Below are 23,586 nucleotides of genomic sequence, written 5' to 3' on the forward strand. Positions count from 1 at the left end.
ACGGATGATAAATGTAAAAATATTTTGAAATAACAAAAAAACATATAAAAAGTATATTGAAAAAAAAAAGTATGAATGAGATATTTCTGAAATTTTGAAAGGTATCCCTTATATTTATATATTCATTTTCACACATACAATGATAGAGAAACAAACAAACATAGGTGAAATTGTAGAACACTTTAAATCTCTCGCAATATTGTTCTTATATATTATTAATGAGTTAATTTAATGCAAGTATTAAGGTCTAATACAGGGAAATCACAGTCACACAAGGACTAAGAGATGCATCGTAGCCAATTTGAGTTAGTTAGGGTTCAAGCATTCCGAAAAAGAAGCGATCGATCCACCTCCAGGAAGGAGGAATAATTCGCAAACACAATTGAGATTCAAATGCATTCAAAGTGGAATAGATAGTATCCAAAACCATGCAACAGGAAAATATAGATTTCGATTGTAGGCGACTTAAGTTACAGGCATTGTTTTCATGCCTAACAGCTACTACTGCATATCAAAATTTCTAAAAGCTGCATTCATATCATCCCGAGTTCGAAGTTCCAACACTAAATCCGAAATAAAATGGCAGGAAAAGAAAGGGTAGGTTCAACGGAATCAAACGACTGTAAAAGAGAGAAAGAGAGAGAGAGATAGGCGATGCTTAGGCTGCGGCACCCTTGCCCTTCTTCCTCTGGATCTTCTTCATGTAGAATTCGAGCTCTTTTCCTTCGAGTATATATCTACGAGAGAAAAAGGAAAAAATTAAATGAGAGAATGAGAGAGATGCTGTATTGGTAATTTAAAAACAAACCCTCAAATTTAACTTTTTAAATTTGAGCAACAAATCTCAAACTTTCAAATTTTCTTTTCTTTTCTTTCGGTTTGAGCTATTTCATCAATTAAACCTGCCCTGTTGAAGACGTAGCAGCTAACTTTAAGAGAACCTTGAACTCGCTGACGAAAAAAAAATCAAACTTCAACTGAACAGAAGAGAATCAACCTTCTAGTTCGAATCGGCACGTCGGTGGGTCCTTACAATTTTAATAGAGAACATAATATTCGGAATATAATATTAGTAATTTTTCGTTCTTACCCATCAGCTCTGCCGCACTGGCCAGGGCGAGAGGAGATGCAGGCCAACAACCTCCCACCACCAAATTGCTCCTCGATGTGGGGGTCGAGTGTCCGGCCCTGCTGCCGCTTCTCCAGCTTCCGGAGGACGTGGTTGCTCTTCTTTGTTTCCTCCGTTGCAGCAGCTTCGCCCTCCTGCCATCCGTCGTCAACATTTTAAGTCGAATAAAAGTGTGATTTAAAGGGAAAAAAAAAGAAGAAAGGGAGTGACACTCGGCTTAACCCTATACTTTTACACTTGTTCACTTTAGTCGATGAAGTTCCGCATATATGATCAAGTCAATGAAGTCTCTCACACTAGGCAGAGAATGGAAATATAAAATTATGAAATGCTAATTCAAACAGTTGCCATAAGAAAACACTGAAGAGAAGCCTTAGGTGCTTTCTAAACAGTAAACACAAAGGTTTAGTTTTTTTTTTTTTTTTTTTTTTTTTTTTTGTTGGGGGAACAACCATTGACAAAAGCATAGTAGTAACTTTTTTGCATTTTTATGATATTTAAAGAAAATGCCCTTTGGCATCTGGCAGAATAGCAAACAAGGACAAGAGTCAAGGAAGTCCACCTGCGAGTTCATCCAATCATATAGAATTTTTGTTTATAAATCGCTTAAAATTTCTGCTAGCAAACAACCTAAATTTAATCAAATTCGCACTTTACATATAGTAACCACTTACTAACTACTAAGACACATTAACCATGTACACGCTACATATATATCACCTAGAAAAGGAATGTATTATATTTCTCAGACCTTGAACTAAACAAATCAAAATCTTCAAGTAATAACTTAATAATCAAAATTTAAACTAAATTTATCAGCAACTCAATAAAAATATGATTGCCAAACAAAAGAAAAAGGATCAAGGTAACAAGAAAAAAAAACTCACCTCTGTTCCTTCCTTCTTGGCACCAGCAGGGGCCTTCTTCTTCCTTCCGATCTCAACACCGTAATGCTGCAGATACCACTGCTTGAAGGGTGCAGCATCAACCTGAATAATAGCGCTCTTGACCAGAGTTTGCGTCCTCACAAGCTCATTGTTCGAGGCATTGTAGACCACATCGAGGATACGGGTCTTGCGGGTCACCGCCTCGCTCCCCCACGAGTAGTTACCAGTATCCAGACGGAGAGCGCGCCACTTCACGTTGCCTCCTCTAACACGAACCCTCCTAACGGTCTTGTTGCTCGAGAGCTTGGTGTTTGCAGGCTGGCGACCCAACTCATACCTTTCAAACACAAATCGGGGGAAATTCGTATGATATATACAGCAAATTTGGTAAAGTATCAAAATAAAAAAACGGTCCACAGAGATTAAAAAAAAAAGTTCTTCATACAGTATTCGATATGTTATCTAAAAAAGTAAAAATGGAAAATTAGCAGGAGTTTAGTTCAAGACATGCAACGTTCCTTTACAATGCAATAAGTTGATAACAAGAAAACCTATTTTACCCAAAGGTAGTAATTCCTTTCTCCAGAGAGAGGGTAGCAAAAAAGGAGAAGGGAGAAAAAAAAAAAACGAAGAAATGCCCGGAACAAACTTCAATGTAAAACTACTAGCATAGAAAAGCATGATGTTGATTGGTATCCTGAATTTCACTATAAAAAACAAGTCTTTCTACACTAATATCCTCAGACTAGCTTTGTATGCTACTGCGTATCATATTTAGACGGAAAGCGGAGAAACAGATGACAAAAAAAAAGTTGCAAAGCTCAATCTATCACCACCTTTATTCAAACAATAAGCTAGAAGATAAGTGCATGGTGTCGTTGGAGTTGTATAGCTAATGTTGCCGTAAACTCTGAAAACAGATTTTCATGCAAAAAATTGTGGCCTATACTTGAATAGCTAGTTCATCTTCATATATAATTCTCAGTGTACATATTGTATTGTTCAAATAAAACAATTATCACACAGAGTTCCTTTTATGCTACTCTTCTCTATAAGCAAAATTTGTTGCAACAAACAACAAAATTTTCTTCTTTCTCCTGTATAATCAAATTTAATAGAAAAAACAAAGCTTTACCCAACAAAGAGCAAAAAAATAACCAAAGATGCATGAAAAAACAGCAGCAAATACACAGATCTAATACTGTTACAAGCAAATTAGCCATTTGGATATCTACAATAAGATCAAAATAAACACTAAGCATCAAATCAAGCATAGATATATTCTGAGAAAAGAGGGTTCTATTACTTTCTCTTCTTCCTCCACGCCTTCTTCTTCCCTCCCGTGGCGCGGCGCTTGTGCATGGAGTCACGCGAGATACCTGCGCAAAAGAGGAGATCGCCATGGTCGTTTACTCACAAAAAGCACGTTGAGGAGATCAAACTAGGGTTTACGCCATTGCGAAAAATGGTGATCACGATTTGGGATTTGATCCACTCACCCATTGTCGCCGATCGAGGATCTCTCTCTCTCTCTCTCTCTCTCTCTCTCTCTCTCTCTAGAGGACGCTGTCGCCGCCGCGCTCCTTTCGCTCACAATCCAAAAACCCTAGCTCTATTTATAGGGCTCGATTTGTGCGGGAGCTTATGGTACGATTGCCTGCATAGAGATTTTTATGCGGGTGAATCCATCGCCGTAGGATTAATCCGGTAGATTAAGCGATCTCGGCCGTTGGATTATTAAGGGGGGTTGAGTTGTATAATTGGACCGGTTGGTCTCGATCCGGGCCGGGTCGGGTATGAAGCTTCGACCCGACCCGGCCCGGATCTAGGGCCCATTTAGTATTAAAGATTCGGTTATAGTTATTATTGAACTTAAACCCAAAAAAAAGGGTTAATTGCATATAGGTCCCTACAAATATAAGTGAATTACCGATATATTCCTATAAAGTTCAGCTTTCATGTGTTGTCTCTGTAAAAGTCTTGATATTTCCAAATATCCCTGTAAAAGTCCTGATATTTCCAAATATGTCTATGCCGTTAGAATTCGTTAGAAAAATTTAGTTAACCAAAGGTTAAATATTTAACACTGGTTAGTCAATGAGATGAATTGATATTTTTATCCCTCTTTAATTAATAGTTGGGACTTTTAAAGCAATATATTTGTGATAGCAAAAATGATATTTCATTTATAAAATAAACGGTACTTTAACGGTAACAAACCAGAGGGATGCATTTGAAAATATTAAGACTTTTGTAGGTACAACATATAAAAGTTGAATTTTATAGGAATATGTTTGTAATTCACTATGTTTGCAGGGACATGGATGAAATTTACCAAAAAAAAAGTTTCAGCACAAATGAAGCTCAAATTATACCGTAACCGAATCATTACGACCTATGCTATAGGAGTCGCAATTCGTGCCGGATATGTCATAAACGGTGTCAAAATATAATATAAGGAGAATAAAGATCTATTCTAAATAAATATCGATATATCATATTCGAATGAGTATTCTCCGCATGCTATATGAGTCTTAATTCGTGCTGGGCGTATTGTAAACGATGTCGAGATATAAATATAACAAAGATATAGGACGGCCCAAGATATAAGTATATCGTAGTCGAATGAGTTTTGTCCGTGAACGACGATATGTTTGTTTCACCAAAAGTGAAATTGAAATTGAAGTAAACTGTCGAGTGAACTAAAGTTCAGGTTAAAAGTATTTTTCTTTCACTGCTTATTTGTATAGCTGTAAAATTGAATTTTTTTAATTTTTTTGTTTATTTAGCATAAATAAATGATGTAAAACTTAGAGGTGCAACATTGGATTTATATTTTATTATTTCTTTTCTCGTTTATTTTTCATAATTCACTTCGACTTTACGCTTTTTTGAGGAGTTTGCATTTCGATCGAAAATAAAAATATTCATTTATAGCGGAAAACCAACACAGTCAGGAGAGTGACACAAGTGGGAACGAGGCGAAATTTTTTTTTAAAAAAGGGGCAATTGCTTAGATACCGATGAAAAGTTTTCGACTTTCTGATTTACCTCTCTTAGAAGGCTAATATTGAAAATACCTTTTATACGTTCCAATCTATTTCTAATATACCCCTAAAGTTAAAATATGTTAATAAACTTTGTTATCTCTATAAAATTACTATTTTGCCCTTTCAAATATACCCTTTCACTATCACTGACTTTCTTATTTACCCTTAAAGTCAGAGGTACAAAAAATATTTTGACTTTTGATCTTTTCCAATGTACCTCTCTACCATCACCAATATTTCTTATTTGTCCTTAAGTTAAGGGTAAAATTGGTATTTTAATTTTTTTAAACTGTGATAGATATTTAACTCACGTTTAACCCAAATTAACTTAACAGGAGATAACTGCGGGAGTATTTTGTAATAACGGTGAAACATACGAGAGGTATTTTAGAAAGAAAAAAAGGTAAGGGTACATTGAATATTTTCAAAGGTACGGGGGTATATAGGTAATCATTCCTAAAAAGCATTATTGAGGAGCGATTTCAAAATTGTATATAGTTAAGGGGCCAAATTGAAGTTCACCACCCCCTAAAAACAAACAAAAAAATTGTCTAGGAGCGAGTGCGAAATACACTGTAGGGAAGGGGGTCTCCGTGCATTTTTCACCTCATTAACGCGATTAAACCCCTCCTCCTCCCCGCGACCCATTTCCTCCGATCGCGACTACCCCTCGAGAGCTGTAACTCTCTCTCTCTCTCTCTCTCTCTCTCTTCGATCCGTTACCTCTCGAAACCCTTCTCCTCCTCCTCCTCCTCCTCCTCCACCTCTACCGGAGCTCCACCGCCACCAACAATGGCCGCGGACCTCTCTGCGGCGGCGGCGGCGGACCCCGATGGGCCGGACGCAGTGCGGCTCACATGGCGGTCGTGGCCGCGATCGAAGGTGGAGGCGAGCAAGTGCGTGGTGCCCGTGGCCGCCTCCATCTCCCCGCTCCGCACCTCGCCGTCGCTCGTCGTCCTCCCCTACGCGCCCCTCCGGTGCAAGCCCCCCTGCGCCGCCGCGCTCAACCCCTACGCACGCGTCGACTTCGCGGCGAAGATCTGGATCTGCCCCCTCTGCTTCTCCCGCAACCACTTCCCGCCTCACTACGCCGGGATCAGCGAGGCCAACGTCCCCGGCGAGCTCTACCCCCAGTGCTCCACCGTCGAGTACGCGCCCCCGCCGCTCGACGCCTCCCCGCCCCCGCCCCCCGTGTTCCTCTTCGTCATCGACACCTGCCTCATCGAGGAGGAGCTAGGGTTCGTCAAATCCGCCATGCGCCGCGCCATCGGCCTCCTCCCCGACCACGCCCTCGTCGGCCTCGTCACGTTCGGGACGCAGGTGCACCTGCACGAGCTGGGCTTCGCGGATCTGTCCAAGATCTACGTGTTCCGGGGGACGAAGGAGATCTCCAAGGAGCAGATCTTGGATCAGCTCGGGTTGGCGGCCGCCGGAGGGCGAGGAGCGGTCGCGGCGGGGTTTCCGAACCCTAAGGGGTTGCCGCAGGCCAACGGTCGGCTCCATCCACCGGGCTCGGTCAATAGGTTCCTCCTCCCTGCGTCGGACTGCGAGTACACCCTCAATTCGGTGAGATTGGATGAATCTCTTTCCCCGCTTGCAATAATATTTTGATCAGAACGTGGAAAGCTGTGGTTTTTACCTGAATTACGGTGCTTTTTTGCGATGGATGGATACCTGCAATTTAAAGATTTCGATTTGACGGCCTAATTTTTGTTACTTTTGATTTCAAAGCAATTCATATGAAAAGTCGACAATTATTGTAAAACATATTGTAGCATCTTATGTCAGGTAATAGGTTATTTACTTGAAAAGGTTACAAGTACCTTAGTTGCAAAGGTGAAGCAGTAAGATCAAGTTTTTTTATCCATTTAAAAATGCACTATTGTTCAGGTAAAATCAGTACAGTTGGGGTCTGTGTGCTTTTACTGAATTATTAGAACAAATAGCTTGCAAATAATTTAACTTTGGCTTTTGTTTGCAGTTGTTGGATGAATTGCAGACTGATCAGTGGCCGGTGGAGGCAGGAAACCGAGCTTTGCGATGCACGGGTGTTGCTCTCAGTGTTGCGGCCGGCTTGTTGGGAGCGTGCGTGCCTGGTACTGGGGCTCGGATCATAGCTTTGGTTGGTGGGCCATGTACTGAAGGGCCGGGAATGGTAAAGAAGCCTGCTTTCTTTAATGCATTTTTCACGCTTGAATTTGTTCTGGCAAAGATTTGGTTTTTAAAAAATTGGGTTGGTGGTTTATCAACGCAATTGCTCAATCAGTGGTTTTCCTGAGTATATCTAGTTTAATTATGATTATTAGTTATTTTATGCGCTTGACTTGTTCCGAATTTATTTTGTGTCATTGTGTGTTCATTTGTGTGTGCAATTACTTATACAAAAGTTATGCAGTGAAAATAGTACAGATTTCTTATCCGAGTGTTTATTTCTACTCAAAAGACACAATAACGTCTGCTTAATACGCAACAAGTAATTTGCATGCCATGCTATCTGTCAGCTTCTGTTCAGTAAGTTTGGTGGACTCACTGCGTAAGATTTTTTACTGCATCAAAATTGTAGTTCCACTGCTACCACTTTGAAGTAATTTTAGGAATTTTTATATTGGTATCTGCAGATTGTATCAAAAGATTTGTCGGAGCCAGTGCGATCACATAAAGATCTCGACAAAGACGCAGCTCCACATTTCCACAAGGCAGTAAAAGTTTATGACAATCTGGCGAAACAGTTGGTTAATCAGGGCCATGTGTTGGACCTTTTTGCATCTGCACTTGACCAGGTTTGTATGACATTTTGTTAGGACAATTCTGAAGTATGTTTATGTGATATTTAATTTACTTTATTTCCACGCATACTCTTCTTTTATTTTTTTTTGAAGTATTTTTTGTTATACTAAATAATTTTTCATTTTATTTCTTACATACTTGGTGTTGTAATGGTGTATACTCTGTGCAATGTATCATCTTATGTAACAGTATGTATTTTCACAAATGTAAAATTTGAAAGTCTGATTATCCACGAGTGGTTGACATTTGTTTAACATGATATGTAGTTTTAGGTTTAATCTGTAAGGAATACAATCATGTTGCTATACATTTGCATCATGATGGTTTCAGGGTTTAACTGATGAGGATAAACTCTTTGTTGTATAAATAGTACAATGTATTATGGGTAACCATCCACCTAGGACCGCTTGGCTACTTTGACTGACTATACTCTAAAAGTTACAGCATCTCTGATAAGTCTATCCAATGGTAACTTGAGGTGTTATCAGGGTTAATTCTCGGTAAGTTTTCTTTGTGGATTTGTTAATTATTGAAATTGTACTTCCTCGTAGATAGGTAATTATGGGTCCGCAGTTGATAGAATCTCATCTTTTTTGTTTGTTTTTCTTATAAATAAAAGTTGATGGTGCTCTTCACCTTTATCTTCATTTTGTCCATATGTGGTGATTCTGATTTTAGTTTGATTTCTATTCATGCAAAGATGAGTTATTGTCTTTCATTTGCTATCAATCTAACTCCAACCGTTTATAATTTCGTCAGGTTGGGGTTGCGGAGATGAAAGTTGCCGTTGAAAGAACAGGCGGTCTTGTCGTTCTGTCTGAAAGTTTTGGCCACTCTGTTTTCAAAGATTCGTTCAAACGAATCTTTGAGGATGGCGAGCAGTCTTTAGGCCTTTCTTTTAAGTGAGTTTTTCTGCACCTTTCTTCATGCATAGGGCACCTAGAAAGTTGTCTATCTACCAAAAGCTGATTTGATACTCCATAAACGGGATATAATTAGCATATTTGCACATGCATTATTCAGTTTGAGCATTTCCCTGCTAATTTAGAGTGAAAAGTGTAGGGTTTTCAGGAATGTAGAGCTTTTAGGAAACTAGTTGTTACTATGTAGGGTTTACGCATTATAACCCAATTTACCATAACATTTTGCAATACAAGTTTTAGCTTATGTATAATCACCTGGGTTTAACTATTGTATTGTGCACACGAGGACCTCGTGATTCTCTTTTCTGAACAATTGGTTAAATTGAAAGAAGTGTGAGTTAATGATTTGCTGTCTACAATTAAAAATCTTGTTTCCCTATTGGGGAAAGAATCTTCACCGTTCAGTCATATGCAACTGATGCTATAGTACATGAAATACAACTTCTTTGCCTACTTTTTCATACATGTACATACGATCAATTAAAGGGATGAGTCGTATGCTGCTTATTTTGCTGTCTTTTCTTTGCTTGGATAGATTTTTCTAGCATATTTCTTGTCATCCTGTGTACTTCTATGATAGTTATATTATATGTGCATTAATTAACAAATATTTTATGTGCGTTAATGAACAAATGACTTTGTATTTACATGTAAGAAAGGTAGCTTGTGTACGCACATTCCTTCATGAATTCTGTTGACTAGGCACACTGTACAACACCAGAGGTGTACTAATGCTTGTTAGCTTTTGTTTTCTAGTGGTACACTTGAAATCAACTGCTCAAAGGACATAAAGATTCAGGGAGTTATTGGGCCATGCACATCTTTGGAGAAGGTTTGCCTATTTTTCTATTTGTAGTTCCTTTTCCTTTCACAGAACTGTCAGTTATCTCGATATAATAATTTTATATCGCATATCTTGCAGAAAGGAGCTCTGTGTTCTGATTCCGTTGTTGGTCAAGGCAACACAACTGCGTGGAAAATGTGTGGTCTTGATAGGACTACTTCTCTGACCGTCTTTTTTGATATATCACCAAGTGATCGCTCAAGCCAACCAGGATATCCAAATCCCAATTTGTACATTCAGTTTGTGACAAAGTATGATGCTGGTTACTGTTGTGTACTTTTCCTTTATTATGGCTTCAGGCTTTCTCTTTTACTTTCATGGTAGAGTATTACAATCAGGGATATGATGGTCACTTTGTCTGCAGCTATCAGCATCCAGATGGTCAAATGAGGATGAGGGTTACAACCATTACCCAGAAATGGGTGGATAGTTCTGCCGGAACAGAGGTTAGTTTTGGATATATTAATAATATTCTCTATCTGAGATTCGTTGGAGATAAATAGTGAAGAATTTCATCTCATTACACCACATATGACTTGAAAGATAAGGAATGTTCAATATGGATGTGGCCTTTTCTCTGAGCACTTTTGTACGTTTTATTATGCTACTGTTGGTTTTGCTGTGTGGGTTTGTTTCTGGTTGGCAGGTGCAGTTTGGAGTAAGGTTCACGTGGTTAGCTTGTTTAGTTAGATCTATTAGTTAAAAAAAAAGTGTTTTGTGATCTTATTGCTGCTCCTGATGTGAACCATGAAGACAATATTATTGAAATAGAGCACTTTGAAATAATATGTGCATGGATCAGTCTCCCAATTTGAAAATTTATGCTTTTGTTTAGACTTATCCATTGTCCAGCATCCTTAACAGGCTAACAGCATGTTTTTTCGAATGCTATTTACTAGGCTTTGCTTGAAGATGTTATTAAATGCATGATAGTGGCCAGTTCATCCTGGAATACACCTATTATTGCTTCAAATTTTTTGCATTTCTTGGTACTTTGTTCCAATGATTAAAAATGGGTTTCTCTTCTCAATTTTGTGTTGCTGATACTAAACAACGTGATTAGACTGTTTACTTTCTTCTAAGTTGCTTTTGTTTGTCATATTGTTATGATTTGCTTCCTCCTCCTCTCTTATGGTAGTTCTCTTTACTTGCAAATTGTTGTTTATCCTAAATACTCAAATATGGAAGAGTTAAGTTTCATGCAGATAGATGATACGCAAATTTCTCTATGGTTCAATATATTTCATATTCTAGTATATCTGTTTGATGTGCATGTACATTTTAAAAGTGGAACTAAAATGTATCTTTGTTGCTTCTAATGTCAACTAATAGTACCTTCTATAGTGTCATGACTGCTTTTGTGTGCCATTATTGTGACTGTAGGAATTGGTTGAAGGTTTTGACCAAGAAACTGCTGCTGTCGTTTTGGCAAGATATATCTCCTTGAAAATGGAGATGGAGGTAAGCCTATTAGATGAGCTTCGCTACTGGCTAGTGCTTTACTATTTCTAGTCTGTCTTTTGCCCACCGAGAATGACACTTTTCTGCATCTTTGTATTGTACATGGATACTCTGCATCATACGCTCGAAAGATGATCTATGATGGATAATAGTCTTAGCTAGGCTTATTCTTTTATCTCCCTATGTTATTTTGGGGCAATAACTTCTTTCAATTTTCAGGAAGAATTTGATGCGACACGATGGCTGGACAGATCGCTCATACGACTTTGTTCACGATTCGGTGATTATCGTAAAGACGATCCTACTTCATTTACCTTACATCCTAATTTATCGCTATTTCCTCAATTCATGTTTAATCTGCGGCGTTCACAATTCGTACAGGTAATGTGTTATTACTTAATTATCTTTGAATTTGTAGCCGAACTTTCATACTCTGAATTACTCTTTGTTGATTTTCTTGTTACAGGTGTTCAATAATAGTCCGGATGAAACAGCATATTTCCGAATGTTGTTGAACCGTGAGAGTATCACCAACTCTCTTGCGATGATCCAACCTTCCTTACTCTCATACTCATTTAATTCACCTCCAGCTCCTGCGTTACTCGACGTAGCATCCATTGCAGCAGATCGCATACTGTTGCTCGATGCCTATTTTAGCATTGTTATCTTCCATGGTATGACGGTTGCTCAGTGGCGCAACATGGGTTACCAGAATCAGCCAGAGCATCAGGTAACTTGTGTGAAAAATATATGCTTTCGTTTGTTATCTATTTTTCTGTATATTCTATTTGTTTTTTACTTCTAGGAGTGTTGATATCCATGTTTTTATGCTATTTCTCTATATGCCTTCCAGAGTGCGTGGGACTGGTCTGGGCCTGGCCAAGTCTTTCTTTATAAGGCCTTGTCCCGGGCCCATAGCCATTTCTAATCTTGTATTGTTTACTGCAATATTTATTAAGAGAAATTTGCGCAATACTTGATTTGCCAATAATTATATAATGGACATCAAAACAAAGAAGCTTTGTCAAATAGAATTTACTAGCAGGACATGATCTACTCTTTTGCTCGTGTACTTGCACAACCTTGTCGCTACTTTATTGGGGTTGGCTTACACTTACACCTCTCTCTCTCTCTCTCTCTCTCTCTCTCAGTTTTAATTAGGTTGTTGTAAACTAGCTAGGAAGCCAAATGCAGTTTATAGCAATCTGTGCTATTGCTTATAGTATGGGCTTCTTCGACCCTAACTACAAACCCTCCAGATGATAGTTTCGAATTTCAAAACTTAGTCTTCGAGGGGGAGTATAAGCACTAGATTTTGCATGCTGTGCAGAGTGATGAAGTAGGCAATTTGTTTTGTTAAATCGGAAGTTATAGGAAGAGATGAATTGGTTGGTCCTTGTTCATGATGATAATTATGCAAATAAATTTGTTACTACTGTGAATTCACCATGCAAGGCCAATGCGAGGGAGTAACGAACCTCCTCTTTGCCTACGAATTTTGCTACCTCACCTCCAAATCACTCTAAACTGTACTCTACAACATTGTGATGCTATGGAAAGCAAATTCTACTTCTTGGTGTAAGAACTCAAATTGTGTCATCAGAAATGAAACCCAAGCAAAAGACTTATATTTTCTCATCATTCATCCAAATTTGATTATGTTAAAGAATGAGCGTGATAATTCTTAATAACTTATTCTTGAAATGCAGGCTTTTGCTCTACTGTTGCAAGCTCCTCACGACGATGCCCAGCTTATTATAAAAGATCGATTCCCCGTACCAAGATTAGTTGTTTGTGATCAACATGGCTCACAGGTCCGTGTTATAATATCCTTATGCTTTAGAGTTGGTAGCCTTTGGCATTTATAATATTGCATTGATGGAGGTTTCTAACCACAGTGTTCTCATCAATTGAATGCACTGATTATAGATATTTTAGGGAAAATTTGGAAAAACTATTACGTTGGTTCTTGTTGTTTGAGTGATGTCATTTGTAAAAGCACTGAAAGTTTTTTCGGTTATAATTATCCCAATAAGTTCTTGCTGTAGCAGATATAGCAGCTCTAAACTGGAGCTTCTGTTTTGGAGGCTTAGAGGCTTGTCTCAACCTTTAACCGCATAAAAGCTTTTTAAGTTGTTTTCTTCACCAAACATTTGGTTGCTGCTTCTTGAAGTGGAGAAGTTGTTCATCGGCAAGGCCATACGGACGCTTAATGCAATTTGTATCAAAAAGAACAACAGAAGTGAAAAGCCCTAGAAGCATAACCTTAAAAAGTGATGAAACAAATATTATGCTTATGCTCTAATTGCTCGCAAGTGCAACTATTTGATCGGTCTTTCTGCAGGCGAGATTTTTGCTGGCGAAACTGAACCCATCGGCCACATACAACTCGGCTCACGAGGTTGCTCCGGGCTCCGACATCATCTTCACGGACGACGTCAGCCTCCAAGTATTCTACGAGCATCTCCAACGGTTGGCCGTTCAGTCGTAAGACCATACACATCATGCAAACCCCTTCTTTTTTTAGGTAAAATTAACTTATCATTGTCAGAGGTCGTTGGTCGTTTCGATGTGTCGGTTATATTTCCTCATTTTTTTTCTTCCCCTGTTATTTCACACCGATTTTCGTATGTTCTTCATAAATAAATGCATCTATTCTCTATATTTTGTTACTTAAATTAAGGAGATGATTAAGTTTGTCGTTGTATCAGGGATCGATCAAAAGTTCGATAGTAGTACATTCATTTCTTTTTTATTTAGAACTTTAGATTTGAAAAACCTTGTTAGGGTTTGCAGTTTAAGAAATTTTTTTTGGTGATATCATGTTGTCTATCTTGCTGCACATTGTGTGAAAATGGTTTTTCTTAATATAATTTTTTTTTTTAAAGGTTTTGCTATATTTGTTTGCTATCGTCGCTATAGTGGTGGTGGAAAGAGAGGGGTAAATGACTTGCTCCTTTAGTTGGACACGTACTTCTATATTATGATAAGAACCAAATACATCTGAATTGATGGAGCTCTCGTTCTGATCGCAAAAAAAAAAAAAAAAAAAATTAATACGTTTTGAATTCGTCCCGAGTCCTGAGTGGAATTGAAATGGATAATAAAATTGAAATGACAATTGGATTGCCCTACTTTTCTAAGACGTTTGGTTCATTTCTGAATTGAAAATCAAAATAAATTATTCATATTTTATTATTTGATTGATACAAAGTAAAAAATAATAAAATAACATAATATTAATTTTATTTTTAAATATAATTTTATAAAACTATTTAAAATTTATAAAAAAAATTAATACTATTCTCAAGTTAGAGCTATGCCCAAAAAAAAAGGAATTTATTTTAAGAATTTTTATACAAAAAAATGCATAAATTTTTTTGAATAAAATTGTAATAAAAAATAATATATCATGTTTTTTTTAATGATGACAAAAGAGAGAAAAGATTGATATACGGAGAGAAAGAATGGATAAGATGAAAAAACATTAGGTTGGGCCTGAGGAAGAGGTGAGTGTGAGGAAGAGGTGAGTGTGGGCTTGAGATTGAAACTTCAATCCGGACTTGGAGACCGAAATCAATTTATAAGCTAATAGACCATTTCCATTCCGATCCGGAATGGGAGTTTCAAACCGATTCCTGTGAACCAAACAAAATTAGGAGAATTTGTTCAAACCAATTCCCATTCCGAATCCAAAATATAGGAACCAAACATGCCCTTAGAATAGAAGTTAAATAATTGTACGCTTTTATGCGCCATAGATTTTCAAACTGCGATCATATACCTCAACGCGCGCGCGCGTACACACTCTCTCTCTCTCTCTAATATATGCAAAACAAAACAAAAATCGTGTGTGCGCATTTTTATAAAGCGATCAATTCACTACTTCTGATCAGGACTGCTTTGGCTTGCACCCCAACAGCTGAAGTAATTGATTAATCTGATTCAATGCTACACAATTAACATAAAAGTTAGTTATCCGAAAGCACTATCGAAAAGTGATTAATTCACTATTTCTTCTTACCTAGGCCGCCACTTTGGCTTGCCTCCGAACCAGTTGAAACTGAACTTTCAAATAATCTACCAACAATCATACACCATCACCCACCACCAGCAATTGTAACACAGCTTATCAGCTTACCACTCTGGTATATAACATCAAAAATACAGAGAACAAGTTCCACCTGCAGGTTAAAACAATCAAAATCATAATAACTATATACAGAGAAATAGTACACCCTTCGCTACAATTACTGATGTTCGCTAAATCGGTAAGGAGATGAAGGGCCATCGCTTTCTTCTCATTCTCACTAGTACGGCGATGCATCGTCGGCGGAGAATTGATCATTGACCTGCAGAGAAGAGAATCACAAAGCAAAGAAATGCAGGCCATTAAACGGCCTGTTCAGCCCCAATGAGTTTCAGAGGAGACGGTCCGTGATATAGACCCATTCGAGGTAGCACTAACAGCTTTTTCATAAAGATCACTTCTAACGGAAATAACACCTTGAAAGCAAAAGCATACTTGCTTCCGAGGCCCAAAAGCTCTTTTTTTGGCTTCTCAGCTCTGCAAAGGCTCCAAACTTTTCGCTAGCCGCATACATATAACTTGTGACAAGCTTCTGATTATTGAAATTAAGGGGCTATTCCAATAGCCAGACAAAATGGCTCTGGCGTACAGCCGAATTCAAGTTAAAAAAAATTGCAGCCTATGAGCTTTTCTCACAAAAAAAAGTAATAGTAAAGTGGTTGCACACAATGAGGTGGTGTATTGGAAAAAAAAAAACAAAAATTTCCAACTATTTCCTGGTTCAGATACTGTTCTTCTTCGTCAATCAACCCCTAAGATTCTGAAACCCCCAAATACATATGCATAATTTATCGAATATAAGTCAGCAGATGTTTAAATTTTGTGTCAATTATCAGGAAAAGGACGAGCAGTACCAAAAATGCCATCAGCCATTTCCTACTGTCTATTTAGGGAGAAAAAAAACAGAAAAATCCAGCATTGAGAGTTTTCTAGTATGGAAGAATAAAAAAAGCACATTGACAAAAAGCTGCATTATCCTTTCGGTGACGATATTAACAGAGCAGATTTTACTATTGACAGATAGATACATTGAATACAGTCATAATTCACTAACTGAATCAATTTAAATTCAATATATCTGATCTGTCTATAGTAAAAGTTGCTCTATTAATACCAGTGCCATTATCATTTAGTTATTCGCAAACACAATTTACCTTCTTCCAAAAATAAAGGCTTACGTCCAATTTCCGATCTCCCTACTCAGTTGACAATTTTTGTTAGAACTCGCAGAAGCCCAAGAAGCAATGGCATAATAGTATTATTATGAGAATATAAGATATGGCTTTGTCTAATTTCCAATCTCCCTACTATAAATTCCAACTAAGTAGGCTTCCCTATCAATAACAAAGAAGCCATGGCTTTACACTAGGTCAAAGACATAACGAAGTAAAAACCATAAAATTTAAATGTTAGACAACTATGTTGTACTTTTACCATATTTTGAAGATAGAAATATGCAAATCCAATTTTGATACGATGCCTCCACCCACAACTCTATTTGGATAAATTGTACACCTATACAAAGCCTACTTATGAATATGAGTGGTGCTACTAACCGACCTAATTTTGATATTGACAGATAGATTCATTGAATCTGGTTATTATTTACTGACTAGATTTGATTAGATTCAATGAATCTGATCTGTCCCTATCAAAAAAAGATATGTTAATATCACTTCCCTAAGTATATACTTAGCGAAACTTAGGTGCGAAGCTGAATTTCTCCAATAGATAATATTTCCTCACACGTTTTCAATTTAGCCTAGAGAAATGAATGCAATGGCTAAAAGAATAATACTTTTGATGGTTGAGAAAGCTGTTTGGTGGTTGAGAAAAGAATATAAATACACAAAAAATATCGTATTTAGATGCATTGTTTTTCAACTACTATGGTCAATGGATGACGTGGCATGCCTAATTTAGGATACAATTTGGCTTTGCACAAGTTGTGCAAATTGTAAGAAATTATTTCCGATACCTACTCTACCATATCATCCATAGCAAGTATTTTAAATACAATACCTTTTCTTGCATAAGAGATGTTATATTTTCATATTCTTTTTCTCAACCACCAAACAACTTTCTCAAACATCAAAATAATTATTTACCTAGCCTCATCTTATAGATAATATTCTAACTCAGCTCAACTCAATCTTCACCCTATAAAAATGGGCTAGCCAAATGCATCTTCAAAATCAAATATGTGTGATCACCCCCGAAAGTGGAGGACTGATGTCTCTAATCGTATGTGATGAAATGACTCTTCCTTATTTCTTTTCAATTGAAGCCAATTACACCTTGAAGCAAATTCATAATTTCTATGTTCCCCTTCCTCATATGACAATTCATCCACCTTAGATCGATCTGTTTGCTTCACTAATTCTACGAGAATATGGATTCTCTGTGGCTAATATTCGCCCATAATACTGCAAGGCATGTAGGTTACCTTCTAGTTTCAAAGGCATCAATCTTTTCTATATAGTGTTTATTATACGTTTTTCATCAATCTATATTTGATTCTATATCAAAAATCCTCCTGGCGAATTTTCTTATTTAGTGCACTAACCCTATCAGTGCCATATTTGAGACATGATGGAAAGCACCAACGGATTGAAAGCCATGTGCCTAATGTGAATACGAAAAAGAAGAAGAAGCAAAAACCCTACTATAATTGGGAGGGCAGTGCATCCCTATTGAGGCAACTTGACTATATTCATCATTTTTTGGCAATGCTCCGTATAAAAGAAGTATCCAAAGTCCAAACTCTCTGGTTCCTCCTATCTAACAACACAGAACCCTGCTGCAATAGGAGGTCACCATATCCCCAGTGTGGTGACCGGATCGCATCTCACTATTCCATTAATTCTAATTGCAAAATCATATTAGGACTGTAAGAAAGCATTCATTTTCTTTTTAAATGATGCTTCTGCACAACTCTGACATGGACTACACAATCGCGATCATCAAAATATTGGAATGTGGTCGAGTCAATACAATGGAATATAGTGACCCCTTATTACAGCAAAATTCTGGACCGTTTGATGACTCCCAAATTCCTTTTCCAAGTCCTTCTAAGCCTAGCCTTTCTATAACTTACTCTTACGACGAAAATTTCTAGATCCTTATTCCAACTTCATATGCAGCTCAGATTTTACATTCATCAAAGAAGAGATGATCATTCATAAATAGCAAATATGAAAGGACATAACCTAATATAAATTCATAAGCTCACTCAAATTAAAACATGAGAACACACACACACGTATGCATGCACAAACAATCACCACAATGGACAAGAGAACACACCACACACACCCCAAAATGAACAGGAAAACACACGCACGCACGCAGGCGCGCGCGCAATCTACAAACACACACACACACACACACACACACACACACACACACACACACACACACACACACTATACACACACACAGAGATGCGCACGCGTGCGCGCACACACTACACACTACACACATTCTACACACTACACGCGCGCACGTGCGTACAACAAACACACGCACACACAACAACAACAACACACGCACGCACGCAATCACGCAATCACCACAATGAACAAGAGAACACAACACACAAACACACACACACACCCCACAATGAACAAGAGAATACACACGCACGCACACGCACACGCACACACAAACACCAAAATGAACAACAGGGAACCCTAACAAGCCCTAAAAACCAAGAAACTCACTGACATCAGAACACAAATTCAACAAACCAAATAACTAAACAAAACCTTAATGATTGAAAGCCCTAGAGGCATAATTACGAGAGGAAAAAAAGAGAGAGGAAAATCTACTAAAAATTCTATGATCGAATATCATCGAGATCGTAACAAAGGGCGCGATCAAAACCTAACGGATAGTTAATAAGCACAAAAAAAAAAAGGTGGAGATTAAAAATGGGGCTTAGAAACCCGATTTTTACATGACGAAGCGTAGACGACGAGGAGGAGGAGGAGAGGAGGAAGCTACGGCCGGAAGAAATGGACATCGGAGGTGGTGATGGAGAGCTTCGATCTAACGTCGCTCCACCGCCATTATCGCCACCGTGCTCCCAAAACCCTAAAAATGGAGACGAAGAAGAAGAAGAAGAAGAAGAAGACGATGAAAAGAGGAATGGGCGACAATGGCGACCCCCAAAAACCCTAAAAACGAGGAGCATGCTATGATAAACGTCGCGGGGTCGATACACACACTGCAAATCCCAGCCATTCATTCTACGCCACGTGTCTCTAACCTAATTCAACCGCGGGCCCCACTTTACAGAAACTCCCTGCTCACACAAGAAAACCCCCGATCATTTTGTGGGTGGACCTCGTCCACCACGTCAGCAGTGAACCATCCAAATCAAACTTTGACAGCTTGAACAATTTATTATTTTTAAAAAGAAAATTTGTATTAACATTTTGTTACCTACAGTTCAAAACAGTTTAAATTTTAGCAAAATAATGGTAAAAAATAGTACAAAGGCTAAATTACATAGTTGATTCTAAATTTATAACACTTTGAATATTTTAAATTATTTCAATTATACACCTCAATATTAATTACTATTGTATGATATACACCGCATTAGTGACACATCACTTTCTAATCAACTAAATTATATTATAAAATTTGATTGTAATAATCTCAAAAGTTCAAATCAAAATTTTCAATNATTTGATTGTAATAATCTCAAAAGTTCAAATCAAAATTTTCAATGAAGTAAATTTTAAGAATTACTTTAGGGGATGTTTGGTTCCCTGTAAAAGTGCTTTGAAAATTTTTTTTTCTGTTGAAAACTTTTTTTCCAATATTTGGTTACCTGTAAAAATTTTTTTTGGAAAATCCTTTTTACAGATTCTCTGAAAAATTTGCCTTTTCATTTTTCGCTCGCCGTCTGCGAAAAATGAAAACTTCAAGCTACCAAAATCGCGGCCAAGGACTTTTGAGCATGCGTGGTCCACGAGGCTATCCTCACCTCATGGACCGCGTGAGAGAGAGAGTCCACGGGGTCACCTGGTGGACCCGTGGACTCTCTCCCCCTCTTTTATATATATATATATATTATTTATATGATTATATATATATATATATATATATAATTTTATTATTAATATATAATTGTGTAATATTTCTATATTTATTATATTATTTATAAATACATAATAATTTATTTTATAGTAATAAATATATACTATTAAATATTATATTACATACTTAATTAATGTATAATATATTTTAGATTTTATAGATAATATATATAATATATACAATAAGAAAAAATATATATAATAATTTTTTATTTATAATTTTTTTTTCTTTTAACCAAAGAACAATAGTAAAAAAAAACTAATTTTATATTTTTATTTATAAAAATAAAAATTATATATTTTTATACAATATTATATGCAGACTATTACATATATTATATTAAATACTTATAAATTTATCATATATTTAATTCATAAATAATAAATATATAATATATCAAATACACAATAAAAATAATATTTAGTTTTTCCTTTCAACCATTTAACCAACCAACCGTAACGGAAAATAAATTTTTTTTCCTACAAACCAAAAATTTTTTCATCCGAAATTTTTTTTTTCCACCGAATGTATTTTTTTTTTCCAGTTTTACGTGGAACCAAATGGTTCCAAATGGTTCCACGTAAAACTGTGGAAAAAAAATTTTCGGTGGAAAAAAGTTTTACGTCGTTTGTGTTTGGTTTGTAGGAAAAGAAAAACAGTTTTTCATGACAGTTGTTTGGTTGAAAGGAAAAGAAAAGTAGATGAAAAATTATTTAATATATTTTTTATTATATATATTATTAATATATTATAATTATTATATATATTTTTTCTCTAATTATATATTATATATTATTAATATATAATAATTATCATAATATATTTAATTATTATAATTTATATTTATAAATAAAATATATTATATAATAAATATGTAATATAATATATAATAATATATATTTAATGCTATAAAATAAATTATTATGTATTTGTAAATAATATATATATAATATTACACAATAATATATTTAAATAATAAAATTATATATATATATATATATATATATATGAGTTGAACTGGGCTACTATTAGTAGCAAAATCCCATTGTTGCTACCAGTTTTTTAGCCTTTGGATCAACTCTTTTTATTATTTCTAACAATTGGATTAAATACTATAACCCAGTGGGGACCACTCAACCCTAGGAGGACCACTCAACTCTAACCGACTAATATCATTTTGACCCTACAATTTTTTATCCAAGAGTTAAAAAAACTTGATAGCAAAAAGAGTTTTTACTATTAATAGTATTCCAGCTTAATTCTCTCTCTCTCTATATATATATATATATAAAAGAGGGAGAGAGAGTCGACAGGTTCACCGTGGATTCGCTCTCACCCGGTCCACGAGGTGAGGATGCCTCGTGGACTGCGCATGCTCAACACACCCTGAGCCGCAATTTGGGAAGCTGCGAGTTTTCGTTTTCCGCGGACGGTGAGCGAAAAACGAAAACACAAAGTTTTCGAAAAATCTGTAAAATAGATTTTCCAAATATTTTTTCTTACAGATAGCCAAATATTGGAAAACAAATTTTCAACCAAAACATTTTTTTCGGAGCACTTTTACAGCGAAACCAAACAGCCCCTTATCAGCAGTATACATAACTAGTTTACATCTGACTGGACGGTCCAAAGATGACGTGGTGAACCCGGTCCATTAAATAATTGGTTTCACCACACCGGGGGTGTGTCAGGGGGCCGGGTTCATAAACGCGAGTTACGTGACGAGAAAGCTACGACCACCTACGTCCCTACGCCCACAAACTGCCCCCCAACTTTGGATTATAATTACGAACGTGCCACTTCTCAATATCCGTGCGGTCGCGCGCTTTAATGCGGTCTCCGTGGTCCAATCAGGAAGAGGCCCACGGTTCGAATGAAACCGACGGCTCTGATTCGCTCCGAGGGCCCGAATCGTACGGCCACGCATCGGGAAGGGTTTAAGTAAGCGTTTGAAACCCCCAGTGGCAGAGTCGTAAAAATGAGAAGGCGATCGGGGCATTTTCGTCAGAGTAGAATTTCGTTGCTCTATAAATACCCCCTCCTTTTCGATCCACTCGTCTCCTCTGCTACTCTATCACTCGGCTTGGTATTTGTGCTTCCTCTTCTCTGAGGTTTAGGGTTAGGGTTTGGTACCTGTGGCAATGGCGGAGCAGGAGAACGGCTCGGCGGCGGCGGCGGCGGCGGCGGCGGCGGGAATGGTGGGGGTGAAGGCGCAGGTGGTGGTGGCGGGGGCGAAGGGGGAGGAGGCGGTGCGGTTCTACAAGGCGGCGTTCGGGGCGGAGGAGCTGCGGCGCGCGACGCACCCGAAGAGGAAAGCGGAGCAGGAGCTCCCGCTCCTCATCTTCGCCGAGCTCAGTATCGGCGCATCCTCGTTCCTCGTCTCCGATCGGATCGACGACGACTCCGTCCCAGCCGCGTAAGCCTCCTCTTCTTCTAGACTGTTCTAGACGCCGATCTCGCGGCGGATCCGCGACGATCGGCTCGAAGAGCCACACTCCCTCGCTAGGGTTTCGTCGGCACTTCTCACCTCCCGATCCTTCCCTGATTCGCTTCTTAATCTCTTTTTTGATCCATTAACGGCGACTCCAGGGGGATGAAGGAGGGTTCCGGAGCGGGAATCGTGATGCGATTGGAGGCGGAGGATCTGGAGGGGGCCGTGGCGAGGGCGGTGGCGGCGGGGGCGGAGCTCCAGGGGGAGATCGCCGAGGGCGAGGCGAAGCTCCTGGACTCGTTCGGCGTCGCGTGGATCGTCGCCGCCTCCGCCCCCAAAAACCCTAGCGTCCCCGCCGCCGCCACCGCCACAGCGTAGGTATCACCATTACTCTTCTCTACATGAGTATTAACTCCTCCTACTTATTTACTTAGTCGCTAAGTAGTTAGTAGTTGATTTAGCTTAAACACTTAACTATGTTTTGTTGTGGTTTTCACTCTTGTTCGAAAGAGGACACTGGTATTATCACGTAGTGTAGTAGTACTTGTGTTAGTGGGGATTCTCTCTTTTGCTCTATTGCATGCTTTGTTATATGCTTTTTGGCTCTTCTTACGGAAAAAGTGCGTTGGTTTTATTTTATTTTATTTAATTATTTATAGTGTAATTAGTGTATCACGGGGTGTTGGTACTGACACGTGGGGCCCAGTCGCTGGGGGGACCACACTCTGTTGTTATTGTGTGACAAAATGTATTATTACCCCCTCTACTGTACAGATGTTTTAAACGAACCCCTGCATATTTTCCCCCAGTTGATTAAATTATAGAAACCTAAATATTTGCTTTTTTTACTTTTTACTCTTTTAACTTTTAAAAAT

At 37.8% G+C, this 23,586-nt stretch overlaps 3 protein-coding genes and 1 long non-coding RNA gene across 4 annotated transcripts; 2 read left to right on the plus strand and 2 right to left on the minus strand.

The window, feature by feature from the left end:
* LOC109725432 (40S ribosomal protein S8) lies at nt 395-12,219 on the minus strand. The gene is made up of 6 exons (XM_020254625.1): nt 12,202-12,219; nt 3,516-3,572; nt 3,323-3,395; nt 2,017-2,353; nt 1,091-1,263; nt 395-737 (listed from the first exon to the last, which is right to left on the minus strand). The coding sequence occupies exons 2-6, from the start codon at nt 3,517-3,519 to the stop codon at nt 659-661; spliced, it is 666 nt and encodes a 221-aa protein (XP_020110214.1). The 5' UTR covers nt 3,520-3,572; nt 12,202-12,219; the 3' UTR covers nt 395-658.
* Nucleotides 5,728-13,843, plus strand: LOC109725431 (protein transport protein SEC23-like). The gene is made up of 12 exons (XM_020254624.1): nt 5,728-6,632; nt 7,048-7,221; nt 7,685-7,846; nt 8,613-8,755; nt 9,533-9,608; nt 9,699-9,871; nt 9,985-10,066; nt 11,004-11,081; nt 11,301-11,462; nt 11,548-11,811; nt 12,791-12,895; nt 13,426-13,843. The coding sequence occupies exons 1-12, from the start codon at nt 5,859-5,861 to the stop codon at nt 13,570-13,572; spliced, it is 2,340 nt and encodes a 779-aa protein (XP_020110213.1). The 5' UTR covers nt 5,728-5,858; the 3' UTR covers nt 13,573-13,843.
* On the minus strand, nt 14,782-19,324 carry LOC109725433. The gene is made up of 2 exons (XR_002220258.1): nt 15,106-19,324; nt 14,782-15,032 (listed from the first exon to the last, which is right to left on the minus strand). It is a non-coding gene; the product is annotated as an uncharacterized LOC109725433 (long non-coding RNA).
* On the plus strand, nt 22,342-23,321 carry LOC109725858 (uncharacterized protein At5g48480). Its single transcript, XM_020255255.1, has 2 exons — nt 22,342-22,696; nt 22,870-23,321. Exons 1-2 carry the CDS (start codon nt 22,422-22,424, stop codon nt 23,087-23,089), a joined length of 495 nt encoding a protein of 164 aa, XP_020110844.1. The 5' UTR covers nt 22,342-22,421; the 3' UTR covers nt 23,090-23,321.

Source organism: Ananas comosus, linkage group 20 (genome assembly GCF_001540865.1).
Source record: "Ananas comosus cultivar F153 linkage group 20, ASM154086v1, whole genome shotgun sequence".
Taxonomy (NCBI): Eukaryota; Viridiplantae; Streptophyta; class Magnoliopsida; order Poales; family Bromeliaceae; genus Ananas; species Ananas comosus.